We start from the raw sequence: 25,400 nt of genomic DNA, 5'->3' as shown, positions 1-25,400 counted from the left end.
AAGCAAGGAGACTCTGCCCTCTCTCCTGGTGCTGGTGACTGTTCGGAGCATTTGCCCACCACACCTGGGAATAGCATCCACAGAAAACCAGTCACGGTACAGAAGTCCCTGGGTGCCCTCAGGCCTTTCATCAGAGCACAATGTGGATAAAAATCTGCACAGAAGAGCCTTTTTTAAGCTTGTTGGTAGGCAGTGTGCAAAGGCTTGCACCGCTCGGCTCTGGAAAACTCTTTTTTCACGTTGATGCATACAGCAAATAGATTTACAAAGCAAAAAATTGTAGTGCATAAACCCACACAAAGAGTTGAAAATAAAAATAAGGGAGAACCCGTTCCCGTGGATTTTCTCTAGTGGCACAGGCAGACCTGGGAGGCTGCAATCAGCACTGACACAAGCTCCTCCTTGGATGAGGAAAGCATAATAAAGTAATTAGATTAATCAAGTAGGGAACTATTTAGCAGCTAATTAAAATACTCAATTAATCATAACTTCTGCAGGACAACAAGATGATCAGGCCCAGTCAGCATGGGTTTATGAAAGGCAGGTCCTGCTTGACAAACATGATCTCCTTCTATGACAGGGCGACCCACTTATTGGATGAGGGAAAGGCTGTGGGTGTTGTCTACCTTGACTTTAGTAAAGCCTTTGACACCGTTTCCCACAACATTCTCCTGGTGAAAGTGGCTGCTCATGGCTTGGATGGGCACACGCTTTGCTGGGTAAAAAACTGGCTGGATGGCCGGGCCCAAAGAGTTGTGGTGAACGGAGTTAAATCCAGTTGGCAGCCGGTCACGAGTGGTGTCCCCCAGGGCTGGGTTTTGGGGCCACTCCTGTTTAACGTCTTTATTGATGACCTAGACAAGGGGATCGAGTGCACCCTCAGTAAATTTGCAGATGACACCAAGTTGGGTGGGAGTGTTGATCTGCTCGAGGGTAGGGAGGCTCTGCAGAGAGACCTGGCCAAGCTGGAGCGATGCGCTGAGCCCAACTGTAGGAGTTTCACTAAGGCCAAACGCAGGGTGCTGCCCTTGGGCCACAACAACCCCCAGCAGCGCTACAGGCTTGGGGAGGAGTGGCTGGAGAGCTGTCAGTCAGAGAGGGACCTGGGGGTGTTGACAGCTGAACATGAGCCAGCAGTGTGCCCAGGTGGCCAAGAAGGCCAATGGCATCCTGGCTTGTATCAGCACTAGCGTGGCCAGCAGGGACAGGAAAGGGATCTTACCCCTGTACTCGGCACTGGTGAGGCTGCCCCTCGATGAGTGGGTTCAGTTTTGGGCTCCTCACTCCAAAAAGGCCATTGAATGACTCGAGCGTGTCCAGAGAAGGGCAACGGAGCTGGTGCAGGGTCTGGAGCACAGGTCTGATGGGGAGCGGCTGAGGGAACTGGGGGGGTTTAGTCTGGAGAAGAGGAGGCTGAGGGGAGACCTCATCGCCCTCTACAACTCCCTGAAAGGAGGGTGCAGAGAACTGGGGATGAGTCTCTTTAACCAAGGAACAAGTGATAGGACAAGAGGGAATGGCCTCAAGTTGCGCCAGGGAAGGTTTAGACTGGCTCTTAGGAAGTATTTCTTTACAGAACGGGTTATTAGGCAGTGGAATGGATTGCCCAGGGAGGTGGTGGAGTCCCCATCCCTGGAGGTGTTTAAGAGTAGGGTCGACATGGTGCTGAGAGATATGGTGTAGATGGGAACTGGCAGTGCTAGGTTAATGGTTGGACTAGATGATCTTCAAGGTCCTTTCCAACCTAGTTGATTCTGTGATTCTGTGAAACAGCTGAGAAGATCCTTTATCGCACAAACAATATACAGAAAAGTATAAATCAGCCTAAAAAAAGGGCATGTCAATTCTCCTCCCTGTTTTACGCTAACAAAATCTATTTTTCCATTTATCTGCACCTTTTGCTGTATCGATCAGCAGCACTGAGGGAAGACTGTGGCAAAGTGACTTTTTATAGAGTCAGTGTGAGCAGGGAGCTGCGATGCGAGTGTCACTGGCTCAACAAAAACGTGTTCCGGTCATCCGTCATCCTTACAGCTCCTCGCTGCTATTAAAATTTGGGGAGAATTCATGGTACTACAACACAGAGGGAAAAAAGCTTCCAGTTTCTACCTGTTACAGGTGCTAAATTCCTACAAGCAGCCTTTATGGACAATAAGCAATTTTCATCACTGAGCTCATGCCTTCCTCATCAAAGATAACTGTAAACTGCCAGTGGAAATATAATGGCAATAAACCGATAGCCAGTATTTTGTGCTTTTTGTTATGAGACTTCTTCAAGGTCTTTTCCAACCTAGACAATTCTGTGATTCTGTGATTCAGGGGGTTTTTTTCCTACTGTAACAAGAACCAAGTCAAATGCAATAATGAAAGAAAAATTAAGACCAACATCTTCCAAAGTGCTCAGGAGTTTCCTCACTCCACATTATTTACCATTGATCTCAGAGCAGAAGATATATGTCAATGCTAAGTGGTTATTCTTTTTTTAAACCCTTAAAAAAAGATTAATTCAGGTGCTAACATGTACCTTTGAAACACACGGAACTTCATGCAGCATATAAACACAGGACTTATAGAAACTAATTCATAGATAAATCTCCTGTTTATACTCAGTATTTGATACATCTCAACAGGGATAAACCTCACTTGGCTCTGCTTTAGAAAACACCTACTCACTCAAAAGCTCATTCAGTCCAAGACTGTAAGTTAGAACATTATTTTTACAACAGTTTAAAGTATTTTCTTCAACAGACTAAGCGAAGTTTTTTTTTCTACCTTCCTTAGAACAAGAATTTTTAGAAGGTTTTCCAACTATCATTCAAAAGCCACTGCAACCTACAAAGATTATCCCTTCTACTGCCAAAAGACACAAGTTACAGCCATCTATAGAGTTTGAATATAATTTTCAATGCCCCTACAAAATACTCTCCCTGCATTTCAACTATTTTTTCCTTTTTAAAAAAACCACAAATATTCACAATCCTATTCACATCTCCTTTTAACTTAGGGGTCGCAGACATATTTTGCCATCAGGTATGCTTCTAAACTTGGGTGAAGCCACTGTGGGTTTTTTATACTGCGGGATACAGCTGAGGAAGAACCTGAGTGACCCAGCGCTGCTTCTAACGATGCTCTTCTCTACCCTGTACCAATTTTTCTATCCAGACTTACATTTGCAGTTTCTCATTCCTGCCTGGCAGCTATGGCTCCATTCTGAGCTCTGCACCCTGACCAACAGGCCCCTCTACACAGCCACACGTTTGAAATATGGCTAAAAAATATATCCAAGTCAGGATCTCTGCAGATCCCATAAACGGGCTGAGCTTGGTTAAGAAAATCCCCTCAAAGAGCATGGCAGTCTAGTGCCTGGCACCAAAACTATGTAAATGTTTACTGGGTGACCAAAAGGAGGAGAAAATTAGAGTAATAAATAAATGGGGAAAACCACAGAAGTTTAAAAAAAAAAAAAAAAGACAACGAAATACAATATTCCATAGGAAACATACAAAAATTTTGTGTTCCCAGATCAAAATACTCCATGAAGCATTTTGCAGATGTGGCTTTAGGCTGTTTTCTGATCCAATGAATGTTATAGAGATGATATGAACGAAATGTCAGTAAATAGATTAAAGTTATCTAGAGATGCAGTAATTCTACCTGATTGCTTCGAAATGTCAGAGTTCTCCAGCTCCTTATTGGGGACGATGGCTTTTTCTGGAGCCTTTCCGAGGAGCAAAGAGACAAGATTTGGGGATTCAAGGCTGCTCCTTTCTTAAGTTAGGTTCCCACTGGCAAGTGTTCTTTTGGGATAACTGTTAGTATTTTGTATATTTTCATGTCAGGAAGAATAAGTTACTTTACTACTTTCCTAGAGTTTAGGTTACCAGAGTTTCAGTTGTATAGACAAGACAGTACAGATGAGAAGCTATTACAGACTAAATTCCCTCTCACAGCCATAACAATATCAAACAGGATAACGAAGCATTTCTTAAACACTTCTCCAATTCTTCATCTTTTTTGAAGCAAAAACAAAAGGTGAGTGCAAGGAACTGTTAAGTAGATAAATGTGGCCTCTTCTGCTCCAGAGCACATGCTCTGCAACCAGATTGAAAAGAAAAAAAACAAAGAGCCAAACTGTCAGTTCATACAACATGATGAAAAACACCTTAGCCCAATGCAGAAAATAGTAATTAAAAAAAAAAAAACAACAATAAAAGAAGACAACAAAGAAACCCTTTGAATAATTTCTGTCCATTAGTAAACTGCCATTACTTTAAGAAAGTGGCAAAATCTGGCTTTAAAAAATCTGCCAAAAAATCCCATTAGGCCAGAAAAGGGATGCACTTGGGGGGCAGCTGCTGGGGAGGAGCGGGGCTCCGACGGCTGCCCCGAGCTCGCTGCGGCTGGAGCAGCCCCACACGCTGCCCGTGCCCACGCTGCCTCTGACGAAGGAAAACGAAGCCTTTCAGTTTTAAAAGAGCCAAAGGAATTAGCTATAACCGATGAGCCCAAAACTGCAGCCTGCAACCTGTTCACATTTCTAAAGAGAACCCAAAAGTAACTGCACTCTGATTTTCACCAACTCATTATGTAAAATAAAACCCAGCTGAAAGCCAGTGTGGGGCCACAAAACGCCTTCATTATCTTTCAGTTCTGTTCCAGTAAAAATGCAGCCAAAATCTCATGGGTTCAGAGGGGCTGAGGTTTTTGTCTTAATAGCCTTTTACTTCCTCGACACTGTACAGCTTCAGCAAGATTTTCTGCCAGTTTGTTTGGACCTAACAAGCTATTTTACCATTAAAACAAAACACAATGTGTCCAGGAGTATTAAACATTTTCCACAAGGCCCTGTTTTACAGTGACTCCAAGAATGACAATGCCAAATTATGAGTCTGAGACAGATGTTTTCCAGATGTGCTGAGCATCTCAAGTACATGTTGGATGCGGAGCTCGTCCAAAATGCTATCTGAGTTGCGCCGCCTGCGTTTAGATAGGTTGACCCCTGAGTTTCTGCTTCTGGGAGACTATTCTTACGAATAATTTTCTCCAGAAAACGGCCACGTAGCTCAAATGCCTACAGGAGAGTGAAGAATAAAGTCTGATGATAACCATTGTATGGAACAAACGGGAAAGCAACAGGAAGCCCTGGCTGGAGAGGCGCAGCGCTGCAAGCGTGACTTCTCCGCTGCGCACCCGCGCCCCAGGTCCCGGCCAGATGAGCAAATTGCATGAAAACCATCCAGCATCAGAAACCCGCAGACGATCAAGGGCTTCAGCAGCCTGACGTTTTGTTAACACAGATTGCTCCGTGCTCAGGACGGAAAGGACAAAGGCAGGAGGGGGATGCCAGCCCGGCAGAGCAGGAGCAGCCACGCAGCACTGGCACGAACCTGCCCCTCAAACTGCTTTTGTCAGAGTGCATGAACTGAACAAAACCACTTGGCTCTAGTTCAGAGCATGGTTTTTATGCTCTAAATAGTAAATATTCCTTACTCCAATCCCCTTCCCCCCAAGCAGGCATCCCAAGTGCCAACGCACCGACGTATTGAGCCCACGGGAAGGAAGAGCTCCCTCGCCATGCACCGCTGTGAGGCTTCTGTAGAGCTTAAACCATGGATGGTGATGGTCCTCCACGCTGAGTGAACAGAAATCTCTGCCCCCCATGCAGGAGCACCCCAAAGCCCCTGCCCAGAAGGACCTGAGCATGAAACACCCACCCTGCAGTCCCTCACTGCCACAGCCCTTTGCACAGTTCACAGTGAGTTCCCAGCACCTGCAGTCCTTGAGCTGAGTGGGTACTCACAGCACTTGATTTTTTTTTTTCCCCTGATATTCTAGAATTCAAGTATAAATACTCGAACACTGGCCATATGAAAATAGCACTGTGGCAATTTTCTTTTAGCCTGTTTTGCAGCTGAAGCCAGAGGAATGCAGCAGAACCCAGAGACCAGTTACCCTTCAAAAACCTTCACGTTACATGGGACAATGCAAACAAAAATATTTCTAAATACTTCCCTCAGAAGAGCACAGCTCTGATCCAAAAAAAGGACAAATATCAGAGGTCCTGCAAGCCCATAAGAGATTTTGCTATTGCTACCAGTTTACCTGCAAAGCACTCAGATGCTACGGTGAGGGGTAACTATCCACAGCTGGTCCAGCTGTCTGTCAGTCTTTGATTGAGTTTATTCATGGACAGGTTCTGAGAATCACATTGCCAAACAAGATTTGCTTTAATTGGCTATGCTGGTCCTCCCAGAGGAGCTGTGAGATGGGGCTTCCACAGCAAGTAACTGCAAATACAAAGTTAAATCCAGTTTTCTACAAATATTCAGGAACATTTGCTTCCTGGCAACATTCCTGTTAGTAAACCAATTTGCTAAAATATTCATGAATAGCAAACTAAAGGGCCATGGGTACAGCCAAAGTGCTTACATACAAAAATACAACTAAATATTCACTGCAAATGTTTTCACTGTATTTGTCTTGCTCTAGATTTAATGGAAAAAAACCCCTATAATAATGCCTGGTGTTCAGCATCGTGGTTTCCACTGGAAAAGCACCAGTGAGGGGATCAGCTGGTGTTGGAGAAGGGCCCCCAGAACCATCCTGCACCCACAGGGTCCTTGCATGTGCCCTAACCCTGCAGAGAGGAACCACGGCAGCGCCAGGCACCAAAACCTCCAAACTCCAGCCCAAAAAACCTCCCTGGTGAGCTGCTGTGCCAGAAGAGGTGACGATGCTGCTGGGGCAAAGCTTTGCCTGAGCTCAAACAGCAAAGCAAAAGCCCTGTGTATATTTTTGGATGCGCTCAAATTCTTTCCCTTGAGCTTTTTGACATCTTGATCACAACCCTCTGAGCAGGATAAATAAGTAAAACCCCACAAAAATTTCAGATACTACTCTGAAATTATTTAAAAACTAAAATTCCTTGCATTATTCCTGAACAACAGCTGCATTCACTAAACCCTCAACTCAATGCCACAGTGGCAGACAAAAACCAAGCAAGGAGGGAAGAGGAAAACTCTGACAGAGCCTGACAGGAGATTGCAGTCATTGCGGGAAGAGACAAACCCCGTGCATTTTACACAGCAAACCTCTTACAGGTGAACCTTTGTTTAGCCCATCAGGCTGTTTTCAGTGAAAACAACCATCACTCAAAAGGAAAACAAGTGTCTGCCTTTGGACTTGTCACGCCAATAGGCTTTTTACTACGAAGGTTACATTTAAATGTAATTGTAAGCGAGCAAGTTTCTCACTCCACATTGTGCAGTTCTTTCCCTCGCTGAATTTTTAACTGAAAGAGCAGAAGAGGAATGAGCTGTGGTTTCCTCCATCACACACGTTCATTACCATGGGGATTGTTTTGTTCAGCAAGATCATTACGAGACAAGGAGGCTGCAATTGCATTTGCAAAGCTGCAATATTTCCTCTCCCTCCCAGAGCCCCAAATCTGAACATGGTGCAGGTCATTATGCGAGAGCTGAAGTTGGATGGGTTCCGCAGGCCTGTGGCCGAGCACAGCACAACTCCCCCCGTACAGGTGTTGTGGGCCACCATCACACCTCTACTGACCGCTACCTGCTGCATACGGCTTAGGCACAGAGATTTGGTGTTCAGTAGCCCCAGCCAGTCTGTTCCCCTCCTTCACCCCTGCAAAATCTACAGGAGAAACAGCACATGCCAGGGGATTTTATAGGGACAGGGAGTCTAGACTTGGGATGACTTAACCAGAGCTCTGACAGTCATTTCTATGACCTTGAGAAAGTCACTGGCTCTCTTCTAGACTGAAATTCCTCCTCTAGAATAGGTGGGTTATTATTTTCCTGGCATGCAAGGGTGTTGTGAGGTCTAATCCATTAATCTTTGTAAAGCACTCTAGGACACCTTGATGGAAAATGCAAAATATTATCAGTAAAAGCCTCCCATTTAAATCTCACCTGGAAACCTTCCTCTCACTCCTTAATTTGTGATTGATCCCCACTCAATTAGAGGTAATGGGATTTACATGTACACTCCAGCAGTGGAGCAGACCCCACAGGAAGGTGCCAACAACCGCGTCGGTGCTAATTCACGTGAGGTAACCAGGCGATCGGTACCTGCAAGTCAATGAGCCACGGTTGGATGCTGCAACCCTGTACCACACAGGGACCACCCCGACTGGTGTTGGATGAAGGGATGGGGCACCCATCCCTACACAGACACAGCTGCACTTTTAATTAACTGTGCACTTTATGATTGAAATTCCTCTCCGTGACTCAGCTTTTTACCAAAAAAAAAAAAAAAGTTTCTATTCAAAGAGCCTTCAAGTCACCAGCAGATAGACCAAATCTGCAGATCGTCCATTAGCTCACTATGTCAAGCTTTAACGTTCGTGGGAATAGTTTCATTTCACGTGGGCGAGGGAAGGCAGATAACCTCACCACCGGCACTTCATGCGCCTCCAACAAGAATACGGCTCCAATACAATATGCAAAAGCAAGCAGGGAATTACAAAGGGCTTTATCAGTACCTCGTGCTGCAAAGCTCTGGCAGAGTGCTTATTTTAAACAGTATTCCTCCAACTTCACAACACCTCCGGTAGGATTCAGCCCTCTCGAGCATATGAGCAAAAAGTGTCTGTTAAATCCTAGAGCAGAGAGGCAGGAAGGGAGCGGAGGCTGCTGGAAGCTGCACTGGCTTTTTTTCCTTGCAGCCACTTAATTGAATCCGCAGCATCCCGGCCTGTTGGTATTCCCCAGCACCCAGAATTTCAATTTGCTCCGTGGATTTTTATAGAGCACCCAGAAAAATTAGCATTTGTGCTGAATAGCTTTCAATCAGCTATTCTCAAGTGTCAATCCTTTTCACCTTTAAAGCACTTCTAAATCTCCTTGCCCAAGTCTCCCCTAGCCCTAATATTTATTCTATACATTTGTTTTCCTCCATTCAGTTTCCAGCATCCTTTACCACAGTCTAATCATCTTAATCTTTAACACTCATCTCTACCTTTTAACCTTTACAGTTTTCTTTCAAAGCAATCTCTTGGTCTCTCTCAGGGTTTGTTGTTTGGTTTTTTTTTTTTTTTTTTTAATTAAGGTTTTCCCTGGCTTCTGTCTCAGCACAGAGCTGGAGGTGTCCCATGGAGAGTCAACTGCACCAAACTGCACGTTTCCTCTTAAAAGGTGACTTGTGAGGCCCTTAAATAAATCAGTATTTTTTCTCTAAATACAATTTATATAATTTTAGAGAAATGATGCAACTTCACAAGTGTCATGAGTGTTGAAGAGCTCAGCTCCCGATTCCATTAGCCAACATATCTAATTCTGAAAGAACCCAAATTTTTAGGGAATATTCCCAGCATTTTTTACTAGCGGAAAAGAAAATATTCATGGTTTTAATTTTTAGTCTAACAATGGCTCACAGGAAATGTGTTCAAAATACCTGGCCTTTTTTTCAGCAGCAATTTCAGGCCAAACCGTGACTTGGTCTCCTGCAGAACTGCAGTGGCTGCCGGGAAAGGCAAGCAGCCCTGGGGAGAAACCCCAACTTAGGAGAAAATCACAACATAGGATATTCTTTACGTGCAACTGAATTAGGCACGTTGTGCACCTGAACTGATCTGTGTGCAACTTCCACACGTACCTCCACGCTCTGAGGTCTGGGCTTGGCACTTGCTCCTCACCAAGCCAACTCCAGGCTCCCTCCTCCTCCTGCTCTCACATAAACCTCCCAGCACAGAGAAGTATTTTACAGCTTCATTTCCTTGTGACCCCAAAGAGGAAGATGTACTCTCCATAGGTGACATTTTGCAAATATATAAATTCCTTCTCTCTTGAACCAGCATCCTGAGTTCCACCTGATCCTCTTCTAGGCAGAAGCACTTAAAGAACGTTCCAATAATGTTCAATTACTGTGGTTTAGCACTGAACTTTGAAGGTTTTTCAATACAGAACACTTGAAATTAAACAGCAATAGGAATTCTTGATCTCTGCCAGTGAAGAAAGTATAAAAAACTATCCGTTCTCTATTTTTATGCAGTATTTGGTTTAGTTCACTTGAAGTTCCTTGGGTGGCACATGGCACATGCTATCCTTCCCTTCCACTGGGGAAACCATGGATGTAGACACTTCAATAGAAACATTTAGGTTGGAAAAGACAACCTTAAGATCACCGAGGCCAACCGTAAGATTTGATTCCATTCATTTTTGATACAAGCTCTAGAAATCCAATTGAATCAAGCTTTAATCTAAATATCCCTTCATTAGGGGATTGAGTAGGAGCCCATATGCAAAGCTGAGTGCAGCCACAGAGTATCCAGAATCAGGTTCGATCCTTCCCATTAGTCAGGTATGCTCAGATCACCAATTTTACCATTAGCTCCAGTCAGAGCCAACGGGAGACAGCAGGCAGCAGCAGGTGCTTTGCCAGCAGCTTGGTTAGCTCAGCATTTTGCTACACAAACACTGTCCATGTGTGTGTCCCGAATGACACCCAGCTGAAGGACAGTCCTCCCCACGAGCAACCCTCAGGAAATTGCATTCTGAAATTTATAGCTTGACACAATTGTATTTTCATAACATTTGACACATGAGAAATCCTCCAGATTACTGCCAAAGTGACAGAAGACTCGAAAAAGAAATGACAAAGGGAAAAAAGAAAAAAATGTTGTTCTTGTAGTAGTGTTGGCGCAACCATGATGGTCTAAGAACTAAAATGTGCACAGGGTTTACAGGGAAAGGCAGGCTCTTTTATTAGACTAACAACATTTGGGGAAAAAAAAGCAGGTAAACTTTTGAGCATTCAACCTCTTTTCAGGACTATGAGGGATGAACAGCAATGCAGAGGCTCTGTAAATGTGTCACTTTTTAATCGTGCCCCACTTCGCTGGAATTTCTTCAGTTTATTCACCATCTAGAGTGGTTTGGAAAATTGCTGATAGAATGGTGAGAGCTAATATTAAATTCAACAAAACACAAAAGGAAATTTTCTTTAAGGTTTCCTACATAGGCGTCTTCAATAGTTAAGTATGGTTTAAGCTCTCAAATTCACATACAGTAAATATTAACCTGATTTGCAGAGAAGAAAAACGAGGTGGACGCAGTGAGTCCAGACTGCCATCAAATCACGACAAGCACGTGCCAGATGCAAACAGCACACAAAAATAGGCAAAATTGGAAGATAAACATTCCCTGACATACTGTTGTAGGCAGCAGTACCAAAGTTTGCGTAGGAACTCCAACCTAAACGCAAGCCACATCCCTGCGTCTCTTCCCACATCCTTTGAGTCTCCATCCTCCTCCATCCTCTTCCTCTGCTTTCATCACAACTGCTAAGAATACGCATCAAAAGCGGCTTCATTATCACCTCTCAGCTTTCCTGAAATTGCTGCAGTGAAGGTTTACCGGCGCTGGGCTTTGAGCTGATGTCACCCTAAAGAAGAACCAGCTGCATCTCCTTTCTCTGCCCTCAACAATATCAAGCTGCAACTCTGTATGCTTTAAACTGAGACTGCCTCATGCTACCATTGTCTTCCTCCATGCCATGGTGTTTTAGGCTGAGCTTTTCTATTTTCTATGTGTAAACAGTTCCTTAAACCTCTTCCTTAACCACCTCTCATGCCCTCCTTTACGTTCACGCAGAGGAAGGATTCTCAAACAGCGCTCAACGCTGGCACGGTCCTCCAGCAAGGTGGACAGGCTGTGCATTTCCTTAACTGTGGCCTTCAATAACTGCAGTTCTATCAGTACACCCTAAATTACAAGGGGGAAAGAAATTACAAAGAAGAATTCTGGCTTTATTTATTTTTTTAAAAGATGCTAATTCTGCTGCTGAAATACCCTCTAATTCCTTTGTTCACTAGTTGATACATAATATGAAGTTGGTTTTATGGGAGATATTACGGCCATACAGATCAAGACTGGCAACTGGAGATTAATAGACTGGGCTTTAAATAAGATGAAACAGATAACAGTCACCGAGTAAAACTGTTCAACAGGGGCCCCAGTCATGACCGTTGTAAAAACCAAACTTTACACAATTTCATATTAAAAACAAAAGACCACATCACAGTTACTCCTGCGCTCCCCAAATGGCCATTGCCTCAAATTGGAGCTATAAAAACACCAGGAATGCTGGATAGGGATCACTTTAGATAACACCACTTTTTCCACTAGCGTCATCCATGGTACGTTTTTCCCCATTTCAGCTTTACTGACCGTATCTGAAATCTGTCACCAGTCGATGTAGAGTCACAGCATCAGGGAAAGAGAGATTTGGTTTTGGCGAAGCAGGAGCAGATAACGGCACCGCTGCGAGGAATTACCGTGACATAATTCACCTTTTGACTGTCTATGTGAAATTTAGGGTCCATCACAGTGCTCCAGACCCACTTTCCTTTGAACCTGTAGGACTCCCGTTATGGCTGTGAGGTCCTCAGCAAAGGCTTACTATTACTAATATGTACTAGGTCTCAAAGAGTCTTTTTTTTTTTTTTTTTAAATTCTTTCATACATTTCTTCTTTGGGGTCTTTTTGTGGGACTTCTTTAGGACCTTTGCTAATTTTGATTCTTATGCTTAAACTTTCCATACTCTCTTGTTATTGGCATTTAATTTCCAACAAAAGCCCATCTATATCAAGGAGAGTTTCACAACTGACTTAAAGGGCCAAGATTTCCCTTTCATGAGTCTCAGTAATGTGAGCAAAGGTCTTTTAAAATGGAAAACACTCTTACAGACCTTAGACATTCTCCTACAAAATTCCTATTACCAAAGCTAGGAGCAGACTGTCTCATGTTCACACCCTCACATAAATCAATGGAATTTCCATAATTTACCCCAAAGATTGATGCAGTCTGTTTATAAGGAGTTAGGCTGTCAATCACATTTAAGAGGATTCAGCCTGAAAAGCCAGGTAAAATTGATCCCTCCCCAAAAGACTCAGTGGAGGGAGCTGAAAAATCAACATGGGAATAGTAAGGAATCCCTCTGGTATTCAGAGTCCTGAATTATTCAGTATAGTGAGAACTGTATCAGTTCTAAGAGCAAACACATACTTCCATTATATATAGCACTTATATCTCTTTATAACGTTTCAAGCTCCGAATATATTTACATTGGACACAGAAATGATCATTATAGGCCAGACCTACACATAGAAGACCCCAGCCTCCTCCCCAGAGGGATTAACTGCACGTCTCCCAACAGCTCTGGACCCATCTCGCTGCCACCGAAGCAGCCTGTCAGCAATGCTGCAAAGTTAAATCGGCAAATATTAATTGCCAGCTGGGAAATCTGCCATTAGTTCACAGTCAGATTTTTTCCAGCTGGAAAGATAGCGAGTGTTAAATGGAGCAGATTTCTTTGCAGTCTGCAAACCATCCAACGGAGCGGGTTTGCCTGTTTTGCAAGCACTAAATGAGCAAAACATTCAACACCTTCTCAGAGATGTTTTGAAATGCTATTCTCTAGAACAAATTACTTCTGGAAGTAACAAAGCACCGAACTAACACATGGACAACAAATAAAGTACAGAGGAAATAAACCACCACCACCTGAGGCTGAATTCATATCTACTCGAGATTACTGCAGTGATACATCGCACGAGTTATTAGCCTGCTTGGGGTTTTTTTTCCAAGTTTGTAATTTATTTACATTCAAGCATAGAAAATTTTCTGTCAATGTGCAGGAGATTATCATTTTCCATAATTAGAAAGAAACTTTCTGAGAACTGGAGGAAAGATAGATGAGAAGCTGAAAATGAAAGATGCCATTTAAAACCGTGAAAACATAAGATTATGGGATGATACGGGTTGGAGGAGGCAGAGTCAGACCAGGTTGCTCAGGGCTGTTCCCAGTCAGGTCTGGAAGCCCCCAGAGATGGAGGAGGCACCTGGGCAGCCTCTCCCACCACTCCACCATCCTCACGGGAAATCATCTCCTTACATCCAGGCTGAACCTCTCATTTCAGCTTTTCCCCTTGTTTCGCCTTCTCCCCCCGTGCAGAGCCAGGCTCCATCCTCCCTGCTCTACGTGCATAAATGCCATGAGAAAACAAGTTATTCTCACGCTTTTGATGTGCATACACACTTGCACGTGTATGTGTACACGAACACACACCCCAGCACATAGGCACGTACACTTTGGAAGACTATATATAAGTTTGTGGCATGAAATGTTGTTCTCAGCAACAGCAAAAGGCTCAAACCCAGCAGGGTCACCGTGTGTGTAATGGAGAGGAGAAAGGCAGGTGGGCTTTCCACAGGGATTTCCTTCCAAATTCTGTACAAAATCTGTACAAAAATATGATTTATTATGAGGCAAGAATTGACCTTGTATTTGCTTAAAAGAAAAAAAATAATTTTAAGCAATGGGATTAAATTATTGAAAAAATTACTACTGACATTTTGGGAGAGACTGGAGGAGGGAGGAGAACGGGACTGGAATACCAGACATGAACATGCTTTTATAGCACCCCATCTCTCCACAATAAAATTCTGTCAGATCTCATAAAATTAGAGCTTGAGTAGAAGTTGGACTGAATAGAAAAAAAAAAAAAGTAATCGGCACAGGTACAGTGCATTTACATAATGGAACGTTCAAGAATTTCATCAACTAAGTTGGACTGATTTCATGCCAGAGCACAGACTAAATCTGACCAGCTGCAGTACAAAGCCGCTATACAGCCTGGCAAGAAAAGCTGAGCTTTTTATAAAAACAAACAAACAAACAAACAATACACCTGGATAAAGGGACAATGTCAGAACCGGAGAAAATAGGGAATGAGCTTGGGCAAGCAACGCAGCTGCCTGCCTCTAGCAGGGGCTTGGCTGATGCAGGGGAGCTTTAGGATTGTTGATCGCACAGAAAAGAGCAGGGAGGGAAAGAAAAAAGGGTAGAAATTACTCCTGAATCCTGAAAATGGAAAAGCATAGCTCTAAGCAGTAAGAATTTCTCTAAAGTATGTACACTGCTGGAGAAGTGCATTGCTCCAAAGTTTCTGGAGAAAGGAAGGAGGTAAGGGAAGAAAAACTGTATTAAGTGGTGTATGCGCAGCTTTCGCTGGCCAAAAATAATGAGAGAAAATGGAGTGAAGAGACCTAGTGAGTGTGAGAAGTCAAAAGAAAAGAAAAATGAATAGAAGTGGAAAAAAGGGGACTACTGCTATGGGAAAGCAAAGTGTCGTCCAAATCACTGCACTAAAATAATATAGCTGCATTATCCAAGGTATTTATTCAAATAAGAACATATCCAGGCCAACTGCTCATTTTGGACATCTGTGGGACAATTGTCATTAGGAGCACAGATATCTTTCCAGTTTTCATGGGTAGAGGGAGTGCTTTTGGGGAAGACAAACTTCTTTCTTCTCCTCTTTGGCAAAGAGGCGTTTTGTTCTCATGTATTTTGTTACCCAGTCAAAATCACTGACACAAATCAAATGACTATGGAAACTCACAAAACAGTGAAAATATATAAAACAAAAAACCCCATCACATAGTAGAGAAGTCTTAAATGGAACATCTTCCTATGGGAAAACCTAACTGTTTCATACCAGTGAAGACAACTGGATCAAGAGGAATTTGAACAGTTACGAGTAGGAGTGACATTTCTCCTGAGAGCTCTGGATGTAGGACTTCTGTTTTATGGTATTTCCCTTTGGGTTCCAAACTCCTAAGTGAAGTTTTCCACATATTTATCATTCACTTTGTCAACTGAGAAAAAGGGATGGCATTTGTATTTTTGTGCATGGCAGCACTGGAGATCTGTGCTGCACCAGAGGGTGCAGGATGAAGCCTGCGGAGATCTCTCCTGCTGGGACTTCTCATTGCTTCACCCACATTTCCACAAGCTCCCACCTTGGACATCGTGTCCATTCGCCAGCCCAAGCCTTGGGCATGGTGACCAGCTCGGCCCCAAGTCTGCACACCAAGGACTGACACCCTCCACAAAATCTTCCACAAACACAACACTGATGCAATCAACCCACATTTGCCAACACCAGAGAGCCGATGTCTCCACGTGGCCCACCCTCAGCCAGCAGGTCTATGGGATTTTCCAGACTTCTCTCACAGAGACATGTATTCATTTCAAACAATGTCATGGGGGAAATCTGGATGTCTGAAGGCACACAAGGTTGTTTTAACTTCTTGGACTCTCCAGGTTTCAAGGAGCTGTTTCATTCTAGGCTGGGCAAAGGAGAAATTGGTCATTTGCCCAGAGCCAAATTCTCTTCTGCTTTTCCTAATACTAATACAGAATGAAATGCTAGTGAGGTAACACAAATCAAGCAATGCTTCTAGCTATACACGAATATTTGCTAAACACCAGTATTTACAAAGCACTTCACATGTGATAAATATGTTAGAAGACCAAAAAATCCTTTCCCAAAACACACAAGTGAAAACAAGACCTTTGCTGTTTGCTTTGTTATCAGTTTCCTGTGGACAGACCTGGCTCAGTCAGAGTGGAATCGAAGTATTTGATCTCTGTCATACTTTAAGGCCATCCAGTTTGTCATCGATAACTGGGTAAACTGGCAGAGCACACAGATGCAACCTGTGGTGTCCCTCAGCTCTACGCAGGGACTTAAGTCTTAACTGAACAAGTCAACTGGGACAAAAAAGCAGCCCGCTCATCAGCCTAACTGTACTCAAATAATTAAAACTATCTACTTGATAGAAAACAAACAGAAAGCACGTGCCTACTGACAGATCTACACTCAACATCCAGCTGAAGCAATAACACGTTTTGATCCTTTAAGATTTTTCTCCAGTCATAGTGTCTTACTCTTTATATTACATTTATCATGTTGCTTATAAACCTGTACTTAATTGCTTACTACACGTTTCTATTTAAAAGAAAACACGATCATTCCTGCTTTAGAAATAGGACACTAAAGTACTAAGCAATAAAAAACTACACAGAAGGTTACTCAGGAACCGCACGGCAGAAACAGGAGCTGAAGCCAAGTATTCCTACGGAGTCGCACTCTGTGGGATTACTTCCCCCTTAAGGTAACTTTTTTTCTGCATTTTATCTCTGCAGACAGCAGTGTGAAGTACTTTTTTATTTATTCATGTGGGAAGAGAAGTGAGTTTGTTTCCTTCTTCCCTTTCATAAAGCTGTTATTCTGATGAAAAGCAGATTTAAGCAGTGCTCCATGGCAAGAGTTTAAGGGTTACTTTAAACTGGGACACAAAACTACTCTTTCTGACATAATTTCATGGTGTGTTCGGGGAAGTATTCAAGCGTGACATTGTATCATTAGGTATAATACAGCCATTGCAGAGCACTGATTACTGCAATGAGAACCCATTTTCTTTAACACTATATGCGATAAGGAATGAATAAAAACCCAGGCCAGAAGCATCGTTGTAAAAAGGTGGGCTATGTACAAGAATGAAAAAAGTGAAGACATTTTTTGGGGGAGTCAGGGGAAGAAAAAGCCCTGCATCAAGTGGGGTTGGGGGGGGCTGCTGAGTACCTCTGAAATTAAGATTTCCCCTTTCTTTGGGAGGTTTCTCATGCTGCAATCCCATCTGCATCTTACACAGGGATGGAGGCAGTTTCACACCCAGATCCGTGCCCTGATCCAACCTGATACTCAGAGGCAGAAACACCAGCACTAGGAGCAAGGCACAAGTGTCCTTTTTAGATGCTCCTTTTTAAAGTGACAAGCAAAAGTCCCTCTTCACCTTGACATGCTCATGTGCTGTCCCTCCAAATATGCCTTCAGGTGACCCCTTCCCATGCTTAATTCCATACAAGGTCTATTGATCCTAGACCTAATTACCTGCTTTGGTAAATTTAGAGCGTGCCTGCGACAAACTAGCCCAGCTCAGCTGGTGATCACTGAGACAATCCTCTGACCAGCTCCTCTGTCCCACCCACAGCCAGGCCTCCAAATTAAGTCAGACTTTGCAATGCTGTGCAAAGGAGTGCCTAGATAACTCTGGAATATTTTGGGCTAGTCTCAGTCTCCGGGCCTCCTCTGAGGCACAGGAACAGTAATGCTTTTCTATCTCAAAAGGGTATCACAAGGATATATTAATAAGACTCTTTGAATGGGCTCCTGATTCTTAAATAGACTCTTCTAGCATCATGTTAGTAACCAAGAACCTGTGATGGATATCTCTGTATACAGCCAAGCTCCTCAGGGGCTCAAGTGCCCAGTGAGCTGAAGATAAAGGAATTATTTTCATATTTGATCACGTAAATGTCACTGGATATATTTGCAACAACCTGCTCAAATCTTTCTGTAGGTATATGAAGTCATATTTGACAATGAGTTTTCAGGCCTTTATAAGACCTCTCATTAGAAGTAAAATAATTTATGACTTCTTCCACTCCCTGGCATTTTATCACACACTCCTGCTACTGCAGCCACACTTGATTTGTGACAGGATGGTACATGGCATACAAAATATTAACAGAAAATACACAGGACTCCATCCCTTTGGTGATTTGGTATAATGATGATAATGAAATCTGCTACTGAACCAGTAAAACAGCTGAAGATGTATGCACCCTACTGGTAACCAGAACTGTCTTTAAAATTATTTAAAACTCCCTTCTGGCGTTACACTTCCCGCTCCTCTTATTTCATCTAAACAGCTCCTTTCCTTTGCCCATGTCATTTGCCTAAGTAGGTTTTTGTTTCTCATTTCTGCAACAACCTTTTTGTAATACCATATACTTTTTCTTAACATCTTTGTCTTGTTCAAAGCCTTACCAAATGAATTGGATTGTAAAATGTTATTACACTGGTGGTTGAAAGTACTGAGCAGCACAACTACAGTGCACACAATGCATACAGTGATGTTAATTATTTACCAGTTTCCAGTTTGATTACATTTTCAGTGGTGATGACACTCAGGGGCTTGATAGCTGCATAAAACATTGTGTTATGTTCTATAGTGTCCTAGAATAAATCATCCTTGAAAAATTTATCTCTTAGAAATAAAACATACCATTGGGCCATTTAGCAGGATTACGGTAAAATGAATGATGAAAGTTCTACAAAAGTATTTATTTTTAATGACGCCCTACCTTTGAAGAAACAGTCCTTGCTGTGGATAATGTAGATTTTCTTCCTCTGCAGACAGGAGGCTTGATGCAGTTGACAATGATTTTCATAAAATTTGCCATCAGATCCACACACGGGCATGTAGCTGGACTTGCACTCTTCTAGACATTTGCACTCAGGCTGGTTGGTGTCCTTGTTGACAACACACTTGCTCCCCCGGCCACAATACTTCTTCTCACACGACGCGTGCAGCCCATCCTGCCCGTAAAGCACTGGGAAGAGCAGAAAACAGCAGCGTGAGCAACATTTGCCTAACAGGCCATCCTCGTCTGTTGTAGCAGCACAACCATTACAGGAGCAGGAGCTACGAGGTTTTGGGGGCGAAAAGTGCACCCCTTGGAACAGCAGCAGTTTGAGGAGTGTCTCCACATCTGTGCTCCCAGTCCTCCAGCTCTCACTCATCACAACATTAAGCGTGTGCTGAAAATGCTTTACTGAAAGGATGGACATGTGACTGCTCGTTCTTTTAGCCCTTTGCGAAACTAGACCCTGGAATAAAATCCAGTGAGAGTATTTCAGTGCCCGAACTTTGGCCATGAGCTACATTCAGAGAGTAATTCTGAAAACCTACACTCCTCCAGCCACAAAACCCACAAGGAGCTTCATTTTTGGGCAGCAAAGTGCCCTAAGTGCCAGCACAGAGCTTCTGTACCGGTGCCTGTATTCAGAGCCTAACTCCCACCCTGGGAGCCAGAAGCAGAACATCCCCAAGGCTAAAATTCACACCAGCTTCCGTGAAGGCTCAGACAGACAATTGCTGAGAGCTTTGAAAAAAATAACCCGCAAGAAAGACTATCACTGAAGTGAATATTACGGAAAGATGCTTCTCGCTATAAAAGCGACCGTCAGTATCTATTCCTACACTCTGAATAATGACATATAATGAAAAATAGCTTTCTGCTACTTCTACGAATTCATTGAATATAATGTTCTGAACATTACTGTACTATCTGCTGTTTGATACTATTAAAAGGCTAAGGAAGTTGCCCTTGTGCTATAACATTTTCTACTTCTGAAGTTTCCCCGCTTAAAGGCTTACAACAGAACATTGCTATAATTCATACAGGACAGGGTACTTCCAAACAAGCCACTACTCAGAGCAATAATTAGCGTTATATTCAACGAAGAGAGTTGCAGGAAATTAGATTATTCTATGCTAATTGGAGAACACAAAGTTGAGAATTACAAAGGGATGCTGCAAAAGGCATAATTGAAGCAGGAATAAACATTTCACAGTGCACAACCTGCTGCCAGCCTTGCACAGCCTTCCAAGAGCCGCAGCCACCAGCTGCACCCACGCTAGTGACTCGGTCAGGACCAGCAAGAGAGTTTTGAAGCAAATCCCTGTTGTCTACGTTTACCACGTGTAGGTTTGGCTCTTGGCGAGGTTTTGGTGTGCACTAGCTTTCAGAGGAAGCTCAAGTGGAAGCGCTCCAGATGTGCTCCAGCATCCAACGAGACAAATCCTGCAGCAACTGTAGCACCGCAACATCCTCCAAAACACACGCAGGGCTCTTCCCTTCAAAGATTTTTCACGTAGCAGAACAGTTCAGCCTAGGAGAGCAGACTGGATCCCATCCAAAGACCCCTCCATCACATGTAATGGAGATGTGAGGAGCATCAGCACTAGCTACTTCAATCTATCAATCCTTTTTGATCATGCTAAAGTCCTTGCTAACATCAACATGGCCCGTGCCTGCCCAGCATTTTATGCCAATATGAAATGCCCCAGTGCTGAAGCTACATTCCATCTACTAGTGATCAAGGGGTTAAAGCGTGTGCACAAAGACAAGCAAAAGTCTCTACAAAACCACCATTTTTCTTGGTCCTCGTTAAGCCTTTGTTTTTATCACTGTAAATCTGAAAGGGAAAAAGATCTGTTATTGGAGGATTAACTATTTGACTCAATAACTCATTAAAATTCCTCCAACTTGGCAAGCTAAGAAATATTGACTTTTCCTGACTTGTAATAAACTAGAAGGTCAAAGCATCTCTGAGCAGTGCAAAAAGTACAGTCCCTGGAAGGAATATCTGAATATTCTTTATTTACTTTACTAATTGTTCCAGAATTTCTGCAAAATGTCCTCAGGAACGCACATTTTATGACCTCCAGGAGACCTCACTGCCAAGGCCATCTGCATTTACAGTGTCTGCTGCAGATCAGAGCAGCACGAAGGATGAGGGCTTGAGGAAGCCCCGGTCAAGCATACTCCTCCTCCTCTTCCTCCTCCTCTCAGTGGCAGGACCTGCACCTGAACAGGCACTTGGCTTATCCATTGCCATGTGCTTCAAGGGACATGTTTTGGAGAGTGCTGTTGATGCTAAAGATATTTAAAAATCAGAATTCAGGAGATATTATTGTCTATATAAACCTTAATTCAGACACAACTACAGCAAAGCCCTTCCTGTGCTGTTTTGATCACTAAAAATTGATCTCTGGGAGCTAGCACCAGGCAAGCACTGCACCGTGCATCTCGCTGAAGGTTATTTCTGCCTCCTCGTTCATGGTGGGCTGCTCTGATTTAATGCATCAGGTCACATCTGGGCAGAGCACAGCTGCACCCTGCCCCAACAGCTACCGCAGGCACTGGCAGCAGCAAAAACCCTCTTGGAGCCTTAAGTGGTTTTGGTATTTTGGTTTTTAATATAAACTTAGCATTACTGAAGACAAACACTATTCCTATTGCAATGGAGATTTTAAGATTTTTAATGATACATCAAAGATTTGGTTAAACACCAGCTTATTTAAAAAAAAAAAAAAAGACAAAATATTTCAGCTGGTTTACATCCACCCTGGTTACTATGGAGAAACTGCAGAAAGCCTGTCTACGTTTATGCCTCACTCGTTTTGTTCACAGTTTGGTTTATTCTGCATTCCCAGATGGAGAGCTCCTGTTTAAACACACCTGAGTGGGGTAAGGGGGTAGGAAGGACACCCCGCAAACAGCCAGAAAGGAAAGATTTCTGTATTCAGGAATCCTGATGTGCTTCTACTAGCCCAAATCCTCCGAAATCTGTGTGTTTGCAAGCAGAGTGTTAAATGGGATGTCTTTGCCAGAATCTGATAACATTGGTAGCAGCTCTTTAATTCAATTACTATTTGCATAATCCTTTGAAGAAATAAAGCTCCCCGCAAGCACATTCAGCCGTACAGACCGACCCTCTGCCCAGGAAGGACAGCAACAGGACACAAAACAGAATGGAGCCAGTGGAATCGGAGAGGAAAGAAAATATTTGACTATAAAAGCACTGTTGTCTTTATCCAGGTAATTAGTTAATCCAGAGCAGCACCTTGGAAAGGGACTTTCCTCAACTGCATCGAGGTTCCTGCTCCAGTTGATCCCATGAGCAGGCACCTGAGCCAGGAAGGACTCCTCTGTTGAGCTCAGTGGCTTGAAAAGCACCTGCCATTGCTATTTTTTTGTCACATTATTGAAAGTGACTGAATTCCCCACTCTTACAAGGATTATTTAAAACAGAAATAGGAAAGGTAATCAAGTGAAACTACCAACTAACTGCTCACAGTATTTACGAGTCCCACTGTACTGCATGGAAAAAGGTATAATTTATTTAATTTATTAGTTGTGAAGAAAGTAATTTACTTCAGTTAAAAACTGATCATCTTGCAAAACAAGCCACTTTTCAACACTAGTTGAAGCCAACATGGCTAGTCTGAGCTGTTATACTGTATTAAAGCCAGAAGGATGGAGAGAGGAAGCCCGTTCGCATACACCCATGAAATCATTTAACTTCTCAAATGGGTTTCTAGCTGCCCCTGGGAAATTTGAAATTCCAGTGGAAAACCAACAAAAGCTTGGTGCAGGCAGTAAAAGAACTGAGTTCAGGAATTTCATAAGGCTGGTTAACAGGCTGCCTTCAGCTGAAAGCAAGACTTTAATAAGAAAATGAAGACGTTGTTGCCACATTGGAGAATGCGTGTCTTCTGGCTGCTCATTGATTCCTAAAGACAGAGACCTCATCTACCTTTTACATGCCACTAAATATGTTACCGATCAGACTAAGGCTCACAGGCTTTCTTTTTTCAGTCCCAAACACAACCCTATTCCTTACTTCAACAAAACTCCCGAAGAATTCAGGGGAAGGTTGGGCTCACAACAAGCACTGACTTCAATGAAGACCAGACAAACCCATCAATACAGAGCTGTTTTGGTTTTGCTGTATCTTATCACTACGCATAAAAAGTTGCTTATATGCTGCAGAATTGTAAATACTGCATTTACATGTAAAAAGCCATTTTGCCTTCAAGTAACCACGAGCTCCTGCAGGCAGCTGGACATCTAGTTTTATTGCTGAAGGAAAAAGTTTAGACGTTATGTCAGGACTGGAGCCGAAACTAGAAACTTTTAATTACGGGGCACTGGGGAGTGGTATGACTGAAACTGGAAGCTTCTACGCCAAGTCCTTCAAAGGCAATGCTGCATATTGCAAGTGTTGTAACAAAATAAGAATAAAATCAAACCCTCCGTAACATAACAAAAACATTCAGTCTCTAAACTTAGTTTGTTACTTCCATTAGGTAAACTGGTGAGATAGGAAGTGATGAGCTATTCCTCCAGCATCTTGACAACAGATTTCCTGCATTAAATTATTTTCTCTGGTCTCAAACGTCACACCTGTAAGCACTATTTACTGCTGAAAAATACACGTTGCCAATACGTGCAGATATATACAGACACACAATGCATACACACACAGGTTATGCACGTTTACACGGGACTAGACACTTCCCATATGCTTGACCTGCCACAACTTCACTTTTGCTGATGATACGAAGTCAGATGCCGCAGCACGGCGCCTTAAACCTTCCTTCCCTGGCACATCTTTAATATACATCTTGAATAACTCATGGTTGGAAGTAACAAAAGTTCAGATGCGTGACTACTGCACCTGGCTTCTGTTCAGTTCGCAAATGCGTGTGCTACACATGTTGCTACTACTGCAGTAAAATAAGGGAAGGAAACATAAAGCAGGAATTTCATAATAATCAGCTCTATTGGGTTTCTCAGTTTTTCATTGCATGCCTGTTATGAAAGTGGAGCGGCAGAAAAGCCACGGTAAGTCACCTGGAATAGGGGCATGGCAACAGTGCATTCATTACCTCCATTACCAGCCTTTGGTGCTATAATTTATTTATTTTTATAAAGTAAACCCAGTGACTTATCCTGGAGAATAACACAGAAAATGAGATGTGCTTCAAGCATACGTTTTGCTACACAGGCAAACTATTTTCTTTCAAGGTCCAAGAAATAACTGTGTGTGTGTATGTGTGTGCACATCTTTGAGCAGGGCTGAGAGGGGCACACCAGCCTCGGAAGGGAAGGACAGAAAATGGGTCATCTTCACTAATTTAGATGCTCTACACAAAAGACAGGATGATGTGGAAAGCCACCTCAGAACAAAAACTAGCAAACTTTCCCAGATGGCCACATCATTTGAGGAGGATTCTTGCAGAGTTTTTTTAAAAAAAAAGAAAAAAAAAAGGAAGGAAAAATCTACTCCAGGAAGGGGTATGGTGACAAATAGTTACACCAAGGACACAAACACCACGGGAACTGCTTAATCTGTGCCTGCAGTTTAACAGCAAATACAAACAAATTGGAATTGCTCAGCCAAAGTTCAGTAACAGCGTGCAGTTATTCTGCAAATAACACTAAGGAAGCACTCAAAAATCATAAGAAAATTTTCTATATAAATTTTTACATCTGAAAACAGGGATTAATGTTACTTGCTGTATCTGTCAGGACTATGCAAAATCCATTAGAGATGATATCATGAAAAGGCATTTGAAAATTTGAAGTAACTATGCTATCCTAGTGTAATTAGCCTAATTTTTGTCCCATTTCAAATCCATTTAACCATTATGAGATCAAAGCTTCATTAAATACTATTTTTGGAGGTATCGCGGTTTGTGAGGGTACTAACATGAGAAAAGAGGTAACAGACATGTACAAATCAAAAGATCCCAGCTACGTAAAGCATATATGCAGATCACCGAGAAAGAAATACCAGCCAATATATGAGACCATATATATTTAGAACCTTGCCATGAAACTCTACCATGCACAATTTGCTTGATTGTTCTCTTCTTGGAAGAGCTACTAAAGAGGCGATTCATAAAACTGCTCTTTATTAAATGTTTATCTAAAGGTACCCATGATAGGTACTGCATATTGAAGACAATTTTATTACATTACTCCATGCAGCAAGTATAGATATAGACCCAAATCTTGCTGGCACCACACTTTGCCCAGCATTTGCAAGCTGTAGCAGGTCCCCACAGCCAGCCAGGCAAGAAACATCACATATTAGCAGATGATCATC

At 42.8% G+C, this 25,400-nt stretch overlaps 1 protein-coding gene across 2 annotated transcripts in view; it reads right to left on the bottom strand.

Annotated features, from left to right (window-relative positions):
* Window positions 1-25,400, bottom strand: part of FSTL4 (follistatin like 4) — a 238,753-nt gene that overhangs the window by 145,200 nt on the left and 68,153 nt on the right. For both annotated transcript variants that reach the window (XM_074883873.1, XM_074883872.1), the window contains exon 4: window positions 19,022-19,270. In XM_074883873.1, coding sequence (XP_074739974.1) covers window positions 19,022-19,270 — 249 coding nt within the window. The remainder of the gene's footprint in view (window positions 1-19,021; window positions 19,271-25,400) is intronic.

The sequence above is a fragment of the Strix uralensis genome, chromosome 14 (genome assembly GCF_047716275.1).
Source record: "Strix uralensis isolate ZFMK-TIS-50842 chromosome 14, bStrUra1, whole genome shotgun sequence".
NCBI classification, from domain to species: domain Eukaryota; kingdom Metazoa; phylum Chordata; class Aves; order Strigiformes; family Strigidae; genus Strix; species Strix uralensis.
Note: the sequence above shows the minus strand (reverse complement) of the source record. Positions and strands in the feature narration are given on the sequence as shown.